General features: G+C 45.5%; 2 protein-coding genes across 2 annotated transcripts in view; one reads left to right on the forward strand and one right to left on the reverse strand.

The window, feature by feature from the left end:
- Nucleotides 1-1,024: 1,024 nt before the first annotated feature.
- znf488 (zinc finger protein 488) lies at nucleotides 1,025-2,917 on the reverse strand (the record flags this gene model as incomplete). Its single annotated transcript, XM_084470474.1, has 3 exons — nucleotides 1,025-2,160; nucleotides 2,284-2,527; nucleotides 2,669-2,917. 3 exons carry the CDS (start codon nucleotides 2,915-2,917, stop codon nucleotides 1,025-1,027), a joined length of 1,629 nt encoding a protein of 542 aa, XP_084326600.1.
- A 2,472-nt stretch (nucleotides 2,918-5,389) lies between these two features.
- antxr1d (ANTXR cell adhesion molecule 1d) overlaps nucleotides 5,390-10,000 on the forward strand; it is a 26,082-nt gene continuing 21,471 nt past the window's right edge. The window contains exon 1 of the mRNA XM_084470525.1: nucleotides 5,390-5,733. Coding sequence (XP_084326651.1) covers nucleotides 5,588-5,733 — 146 coding nt within the window. The 5' untranslated portion in view covers nucleotides 5,390-5,587. The remainder of the gene's footprint in view (nucleotides 5,734-10,000) is intronic.

The raw sequence follows: 10,000 nt of genomic DNA on the forward strand, positions 1-10,000 counted from the left end.
GTGGGAGAGGGAGAGAGCGAGAGAAAGAGAGTTATAAAGCCCATGTTATGCTCAAGAAGCCTATCGACAGGATTAATAATTAATCGTGTTTTGTTAATTAGAATATATACGGTTCATTTAACAACACCCATGCGTGTAATCCGTCGCCCATCTGCGGACATACGACGGAATGGTTGGGGCATTTTCCTCGGCTCTAGTACAGGTCGACCCCTAACTTCCTCGTGAACTGTGTGCCTTTCCCTCGCCTCATTTACCTGCAACAGAGAGGGCTATTTATGGCTGTCTTCGGTCCAAAGTAGGCAGGCCAGATGAATATCGGGTACTTTGTCTCGAAGTTGCATTCAAATCGCGCACTTTGCAGACGCGTGGACGCGCTTTTAAAACGGCAACGCTGTTCCAGAGATGCGGGCCTACTTGATTTAGTAGGGATGTGTTCTTTCTTGTCAGTGAGGGTGTGAAATAACCAATTGCTCATTGCTCATTGCTCGCTAATGCCACCTATTGGATGAGAGAGAAGACTGCACGTATGTCGGTGCCACTGCCACAGAGTAGGCCTATTTAAAACAATGCGAGAGAGAAAAAGACTCCAAGTCAGTTTTGTTTTGTTCATTTTATAGTTGACACTTCAAGCTTGCATATATAGCCTTGAACACTTCATGGCATGGCCTATACGGGGCTATGCACATAGCAAACGGTGGTTGAAGCCGATTGGCATCAAACCGGCAAGTAACATTACTGCACAGAGATATGTGTCATTCGCGTTCACAATTCTATCCTGAGTTCAATAAGGCACAATGTAAAAGTGAACCGCTAACCTAATAAACATAAAACAACGACCAGAACTGCTGTACAGCACAGCACTGTAGAATCCGCTTATGTGCAAATCTACCGCCATCTAGAGGGCAGACTTTGAACATTCAGTGGTTTAACATCAATAGTCACATACGAAACTCAACAACCGTTCAGTATCGAACTGTAATTTAGGAAATAAATAGAGCGCTATCCATTTTATACATATATATTTTTAATTATGTGAAGTCATGTGTCGGGAGAGGTGATGTCGCTCTCGGAAGTATTCGTTGCAGATCGGGCAGGTGAGTTTTTCCTCCCGCTTCCTCCTCACCTGGGACTCTGCGGCGAACTCCTTCTTGTGGTGGGAGCGCATGTGGAACACGAGGTCGGAGGTCATTCTGAAGGACAGGTTACATTTGGCGCACCAGTTCTGGACTGATACTCCGAACGAGTTGAAGGTAGGTGGAAGGATGGCGAGGGACGACGTGGTCTGAAGTTGCGAGGCCATACTCCGTGACCAGTGCTCTGGGGCATAGTGGAAAGCGGTGTTTATAGCAACGTGCGCGGGAACAGTCGGTGCACCTGCCAACTCGCCGGTCACCAAAGACCTGTTGGGTGCCATGAGACTTGGTGTGGTGGTGTACCCCATAACAGTCCTTGGGGTAAAAGCACCAGAAATTCCGTTGAGGCGACTGGAGGAAGCTGCCTGCGCCATCGACGGGTGCAAAGTTGACTCGTTGTAAGTTATTCTATTGGGTTTACAGAAGGCACTTTTCTGCTCTCCGTGGCCACCCGTGGAGAGCGCTGAAAAGGCGCTGCGTAAAGGTGCACCCAAAAGGTGCACTCCTCTCCCAGAATGACCGTCCAACTCTGGCGTGTGTTGCCTTTCGTGCGTAAATCTCCCTTCGCGCTCAACCACTTCAGCAAACGCGGTGTTTTTTAAATCCAAATGAGGCGTTTTTAACTTATCTGATCTTAGTTTCAAAGTAAAGTAAGGAGAGTCAAGTGATGGTTGTTCGTAGTCCCTTATTGACGGCGAAATGTTGTGGTAATTTGCGTTATTCGTTTTTTCCAGGAGTACAGATTTCCGTCCTTTTGGATTAACACTTTCCTCGCATTTCCTTTTAATGGGGGATGTTTCGGCGTCCTCATCTGTGGTTGGTCTTTTATGCTCCAAATCTCTCGCTATGTTATGGAAATCGGTGACTCGACGTTGTCTCTTTAGTTCCATTAGTTTAGTTGCGTCCTTTTGCCCGCAGGTGTCATGGCTCCACGGGTCACTTTTATTGTGGGCACACAGGAATCTGCAGTGCGCCATGTACGGATACTCATGCCTGAACACCTGGTGGCACTTCATACATTTCAGCTCTGCAATATAAACAAAATAAACACAATGAATACAATGATCTTGATTTGCCATGCGTAAAATGCATCAGGTATGATGATTATAATGTATTATGATTTAATACCAGGCCGTCTACACCATCTTACCTTCATGTTGCTCTTTGGTTGCCATGAGCCCGATGGTCTCCGTGAAACCGAGCAGATGAGAGAGTTCCTGGTCGTACCACACCAGGAGCTCCTCTTCTTGGCCGATGTCCCGGGTGGCGCGCACATAGAGCTGGCCCGCTTTCAGGTATGCCTCGGTGTTTTGCTCCTCTCCACTGCGGGCCGCCTGCACCAGCCGTAACCACGACAACACCAGCGTCGTGTTTCGCATCACCTCGGGGTCTATCTGTTGACAGAGATGCGGACAGATTGAGATAAAGTAAAACAACACTATAGTTGAATCTAGGTGCATTTATCTCGATTTGAGATCAAAATGAGATCGGTATAATAAGCCGCAATGTTCAGACTTTTCCTTCGTGGAACTCACCCTAAACACGTAGGATTTGGTGATCCTGTCGCGGGATTTCAACGCTATGAAGGCGATGGTGTCGTAGAATGTACTTTGGAGCAAACAGGGGCCAAAGGAAGTGCCAAGGGGGATGTGGCGCGTAACGACCACGCTGGTGCAGACGTCCGTCGCATGGTTCGCGTCTTGGAGGAATTTGTTGTCATTGGCCCAGAATGACCGGGAGGCAAATGCGTGGTCCATCATTAAACTGTCAAATAAGAGAGACATGCAAAGATGAGGCAATGTATGTTATGGTTTGTATTGTCAAAATGCTAAATGATGAGGCCTAAGATCAACGAACTAACTTCATGCACATTTTACGCATGACAATACACCAATACGTAGGAAGAGGTGTTTTGTATTTTCGAAAGGTACAAACAAATAACAAAAAAATACATTAAGTCATATATTGAGTTGATCGTGTTTTGCTTTCTCATATGCTTCCATGCGTTCTTTCAACCTGTGCTGGTCCACATATGAAGGGATGAACCATGTTTCTGCACCGGGTCGGCCTATCGCTCCTCATATACAGAAGTATATATACAATCCCAAATGTTAGCTAATATCCTTTGTCCCAAATGTTCTCTCGGTTTCTCCTTTTGTCTTCCCATCTGCCGCTCAGCTCAACTCCCTCTCCTGCTGCACCTGATCTTAGCTCCATTTTACCATAAACGCTTCCTAAACGCTAATCCCGCATTTCCATACCTAACAGTTTTAGAAACGAAAATCCATACTGTAGTTAATACACTTATATAAATCATAAACTCTATTTTAAGATAGGATTAAATATTTCCAAATTAAATAAAACGAATCATCAGTCAGTCCCTAATACATGATAATATATTCCGTCTGCACTTACCCACTGGTCATGAGTACTGATATATTGGTCCGATTTAGCGCCAAAGGGAACAGCCTGTACGTCCTGAGCAGGTGCAGTCGACCCGGTGACGAAGCGCGGTTCGCTGTTGCTGTGGCACGAGTAAGTTATCGGGACTGGATCTGGCGCGATGCTGTTCACATACTTATCCCTGTCAGAAAAGGCACTGCAGCGGGTGCGCGCATACAACGTGCACACTCACACGTAGGCGCGCTCCGCTCTCTCTCTCTCTCTCTCTCTCTCTCTCTCTCTCTCTCTCTCTCTCTCTCTCTCTCTCTCTCTCTCTCTCTCTCTCTCTCTCTCTCTCTCTCTCTCTCTCTCTCTCTCTCTCTCTCTCTCTCTCTCTCTCTCTCTCTCTCTCTCTCTCTCTCTCACACACACAAAGTGACACAGCACTGGCTCTGAACGCCTGATACAGAAATGTCAGGGTGATAATTGTTGACATTCCTTACATATTACATATATATATATATATATATAATTATTATTATTTATTTTTTTTGTTCTTCAAACATATCCACGCTCTCTCTCCCAAGATAAGCACTCAACCACCACACCATGGCGTTAAGTAGAATCAAGTCTTTGTTTAACAACGGATCATTAAATGGGTGTTTTAATGTACTACTAAATTCATGAATTATGTATTTGCCCAGAGGCAAAGTCATGTGGCAGCCGTTCCCTCGCGGTGTATCTTACTGTGGTGTATCTGCCGAACCTTTATGTATGTTTTTTAATTGGGTCCACTATATACAACAGGACACTTTTATAACACTTTTATTACACTTTAATTTAAATGACTTTGGGCTTTTTAATTATTGGAATATTAATGTGTCGCCCCAACCTGCAGAAAGTGTGTCTCATGTTATCTTATTTAAAATGCAGAAGGATAATCCTCATAATCTATTTATTAACCTAATAGTAGTCAAAATGGCAAATCTTTTCTATATATATTTATACAGTAGGCCTATATATATATATATATATATATATATATATATATATAGGCATTTTTCATTCTAATTATTATTCTTAAAGGGATTACTTTATTTTACATTTTTCGTGTTTCGTGTACGTCTATCTGTCAAATGTCTAAATCCTACCTGGGCTTTGAGGAAATTAGCCTAAATCAGTTTATATTTAATGAAATTACAGATTTTATGAAGAAGACCACACTTTACAGATTGTGCAGTTCTCTTCTTTTTCAGTTGGGGGCGAAACCTATGTTGGAATATGATTTGTTCTAGACTGTCCTGAACTTTATTTAAACGAATAACCCAGCGTGCCTTAATAGGACAATCTCCTGCAAACAGGCCTAGTTGTTTGTTGTTTTGGAACATTTTTGTTTGTTAATAACATAAAACCAGTAACATACACACAGTACACAGCACACAGCACACAGCTGACGACCCATACCAAATGAATAGATTAGTTTTAAGACTATCTCATTGTTTTTATTCTGGGTAGTCATTTGTATACTGGCCTCCAACTTTTTATGTTGAACCAATTTGGAACAAGCATAAAACAAAAACCCATAATTGTCTTCCAGTTGGCCAGCTAATTATATAGGTTACACTATATATATATGAAGGGGCGGGGGGGTAAAAACATTTTACTTTTTCTATATGTTGACGTCCACGTGTGTGTGTGTGTGTGTGTGTGTGTGTGTGTGTGTGTGTGTGTGTGTGTGTGTGTGTGTGTGTGTGTGTGTGTGTGTGTGTGTGTGTGTGTGTGTGTGTGCCGGAAAGCGCAGCAGTGGTTCTCCTGCTGGCTGCTCCTCGTCCTGCCCTGATCGCTGTTTTCTTCTTCCTCCGAGCGACCCGCGGTCTGCAGGAGAAGCGGTTCAACCGGTTCAGCCCAAGTGTTTCTAACCGACCGAACGCCCGCTTTTCCTACGGAATATAAACGATCGGTTTGAAAAACTAAGCCAAAGAGTACTCTCGGTTGATTCTTTAAGAAACATGTGAGCGTTTTTGAGTTGTCACAGTGTCGGGACGAGCGTTAGTTCGCGTTGAGCAGGAAAGATGGCGAGGTGTCGTGTGCTGCTCGCAGCGCTCCTGCTGGGAATCTTCTGCCTCGAAGCTCCAGTGGAAGGACAGTTGCAAAGAGGGGAGCTGGAGGAGGAAAGATCGTGTCAGGGTGCCTTCGACCTCTATTTTGTCCTGGACAAGTGAGTGTCCCATATTATTTATGACTTTAGGCCTACTTTCTCATCGCTGCACATTGCCATGCGACCAAGCGAATGGTTTGGAATCGCGGGGCGCAGCGCTCCCCCCCCCCCCTATCCCCCCTGTCCCGTCCGACTCACCCCTCACTTCAATAAAGTCTCTGAAGTGAGACGTAGCAAACGTCAAGTTATAATAATGTTTTAGTATGAAGACTACGTTGCTTTTAAACGTTCGCCAGTCGTTGCCTTAAATGTCCTTTCTGGAGTTCAGTTACACGGGACAGTTCACCCCGTTATGTTTCTGTTCTGATTTGCTTCGAGCCAAGAAAGTAGCTGTGCTGTATTCAATAAAGCAATTAGGGGACATTCAATTGAGCCATAATGATTTGCTATTGGCTATTATTTTCGTCCCGTTTGAATCCCTTTCGAGGCAAACAGCCTTCGTCCCGGGATGTGGGCAGGGCGAATAGGATGGATTGAGTTTCAGAGCGACTGTGCCTGCGGACACAGCTGGAGCAGCTGCCCGGGGGCAACAAAAGACATCGCACTGCAGCCTCCCTTCCTCCAAGTTCAGAGGGGCCTTGCATGCACAGAACAATGGTCTGCGTGTAAATAACTCAATCGCATGGGAAAAGGAAGAATAGATCTTAGTTTCATTGCAGTTAAAGTGTGTCATTGATAGAGGATATAATAATGTTGTGAGGAACATTAAATACCTACTTCAGGGCAGAACACAATCCTAGATTGTAAAATTTCTTCTAAATGTTTTAATGTGACTTTTTATTGATATTTCAATTTGTTTTACTCTTGTTGGCTATCTTTTTGTCTATTGGGCTATTTAAAGTGTCTTGGAAAGCGCTATATATAACATCTTCTAAGTTTTTTTTCACATTACTATGACGTAATGTACTGTTCAACGTGTGAGCAGTCTGTGGTTAAATACAGTACTAAGTACCAGTACAGTACTAGTAATACAGACATCAAGACGCCCCCAAAAGATCATAATCAACATATTTGTCACGAGGTGCAGCCAGGATAAATTATGCACATAGTCACAGACCAGCCACATGTCAAAACATGCAGTGTTGCTCAGATGGCGAGCACAAATATGCAGACTGGGCTTTTTGAAAGCATGCAGTTATTATGATTACGATAGCAGAGGCATGACTGTAAACATACAGTAGCACACCATACATGGGCTTTGTGCTTTTGTTGGTGTGGGAGAACATCAAGATAATAAGAGTCAGGCAATGACACGATGTGGGCGTTTTGTCTTTGTTTTGTCCGTGTGGTCGTCGCCTAGTGTTTTATATAGACTGTTCATGTAGACCCTGGTGATTACATCACTATGTCGGAAATGCTGCCAAACCTCACACACGCCACGCTAACCCATTCTGTTGCCATGGTAGCAGTAGGTGAGTGAGTGACACCCTCAGCGGTGATGCTGGTGAACTTTTGGGCCGACGTGGCCGTGCATCGTTCAATCCCTCCCACCACCCCCCCCCCCCCCTCCCTCTTTGTGTCTTTACCCTTTGCTGGAGAAAGTGGCCTGGGGAGTGGGCTGGTTTGACACGCATGGCCAAGCCCTTGTGCGTTGTTGTTTTTTTATTGTTGTTGTTCTTCATCCTCCTCTCGCCCTCAAATGCCGAGCGGTGACCTGATCAGACCTCAGACCTTCAGGGATACAATTCACTACTGTGCTGTTTAGTCATGTAGCAGATGCTTTTCTCCAAAGTCTTACGGTGTATTTTAGGTACATCTAGTAGTGTGTTTTAGGGCATCTAGAGGACACATGGGAGTCGAACTCAGTACCCTTCAGCCCTCGATTATAACTGTATTTCAGCTGTCATCGCCCTGCAATGCGAATAACTTAATACAATCTTCACCATTCAAAATATTCATCGAAAAAGCGGTAATAAAGGTGGACATTCTTCGGCACATGGGAACGGGAGTGGTCCAACAGGCGCCGTGCCTGAAAGTCCCGAGTGTGTTTTACTGGAAGCCTCCTACAGGCCTTTCTCACCGCTAATGCGTTGGTCTGACTCACTAGCTTGGCGGCGGCCCTGCTGACCAGACAACGGCTGCTCTGGAGGATACCAGGCATGCTGACAGGCACAGGCCTACTGAACCACCGGTCTCCTAGCAAGTCTCCTAGCGAGTCTCCTAGCGAGTCTCCTAGCGCTGCACAGCGCTGACAGAAAAAGACTGTTGGCTTAGTGCAAAGCACACTGGCTTGGTCCACAGCATGTACTTATGCACATGTATCTTAGTCTTATCTCGTAGGCCCAAACATAGTCGTTATAGTGGTCACGATTAGGGTTGTTGCCGCGGTGACGATGTTGTTTGCCGTGGTATGGGACAGCATAACGGTGAAGAAAAAAGATTTGAATTCCTTAACAAGCTGAACTGTTGAGAAGAGTTGTAACAGGATGAGTTCAATAGTTGTATGAAGCCCCAGTCTACAGCACAAGCCCCTATGTCTGAATGTATAAGGGAACCATTATTATCAAGATGCGATGAACTCGAAGCTCAATCTCAGCTACGACAGCATATAACAAACACCACTAGAAAGAAAAGTGGCTGGTTGAAAGCATACCACTTTTTTTTCTCACTTTGCAACAGAATGGCAGTCTGTGATGTTTGGATGATTAATCCTGTCAAATTGGACACCCTCCCTGGCGAGGGCTTTGAAGTGTGGGGGCATAACACAGAGCTGCAGCGGGAGGACTGGAAGTAATAGGAACTCTGTGAATGGTCGGACGGCTGGAACAAAAGAATCACCAGGAAGCCCAGTACTGTAGCAGCCCACACTGCCACCACGTTAATGACCTGCAAGCTGCACGAGACACACACCGCGCAAAGCACACACTCACACACAGAGAGTTGCACGTCACACACACGGATGCGCAGACGGCCACTCACAAACAACCCCTGCACACGGAAACACATGCGCGCACACACACACACACACACACACACACACACACAAACACAAAAACACGCACTCACACGCACATGTTTTAGCACTTTGAGTTTTAGCACTTTTCACATGCCATCTGATGTCACTGCATTTTCAACAGGCAATATATTCTCTCTCTCTCTTGGTCAAACACACACACACACACACACACACACACACACACACCGCTGAGCTTACTGAGTTATATATCCCAATTGCTTGCCAGGTTTTAAATTCTGTGTGATCTCACTGTATTTTTAAACAGGCAATACTCTCTCTCTCTCTCTCCGGCTCTCTCTCTCTCACTTGCTCCCTCTCTCTCTCTCTCTCTCCATCCCTCCACAGTCACACACACTTCCCCCCCCCCTGCTGTGTGTTGCTGCTGTCTCCCTGTGTTGTTCATGTCGCAGCCTCTTCTTTCTCCGGACCCCCAACCTGTTGTAGACTAGCTGTACTCATTGAGGCCATCTGTTCCCCACACACACACACACACACACAGACACACAGACACACGCATACATGCAGAACAACAAACACACACACACACACACACACACACACACACACACACACACACACACACACACACACACACACACACACACACACACACACACACACACACACACACACACACACAACCCGACACACAGGCACACACACTGACACACAACACGTGCATTTAGTGATGCAAATGGGGCCAGCTGCCTGCACCATGGTCCCTGCTAGAGGCAGACTTCTACATCTGTCCCTGGCTAACCTCAACCCTTTGGCCTGGCAGCAATTAGCTCCCATTAGCCATCCCCTGGGACTGGCATTCATTAGGGAAGCAGGTCCCCCCCCCCCACCCCCAACCCCCTGCTGTAATTTATGCAAAAGCAAGGAGCTAGGCCAATCAGTGAGTCGGTACAGTATAGTGAAGGGTTTTGCAGTGAGTGTTTGTTTATATGCGTAGCTAATATGGGCTCTCTTGTGAAAGAAATTCTCAGCTCAATGAGAAAAAAAAGTAGAAATGTAAGAAATAAAAGCACTTATATCTATGGTTGTGATCTTTTGAGAGTGAATGTGTCTGTTAAGTCGTTTGGCTCTTTCGTGAGAACATCAGGTTGCTTAATGGGATGCGGGCAGAGTGCTGACTAGGGCAGAGGGTTTGCACGGGCAGGTTTGTGAGCATAGAATCACCGCACAGGTGGCGGTGAAGGAATGCACTTTGCTTTTAGTGACTGGACCATCGATCGGTTTCCACATGAATGGGTTTTTATACTCCACCCGAGTTACTAAACAGATAACTCTGTTTGGATCAATAACGCT

The sequence above is a fragment of the Micromesistius poutassou genome (genome assembly GCF_964030765.1).
Source record: "Micromesistius poutassou genome assembly, chromosome: 7".
NCBI lineage: Eukaryota > Metazoa > Chordata > Actinopteri > Gadiformes > Gadidae > Micromesistius > Micromesistius poutassou.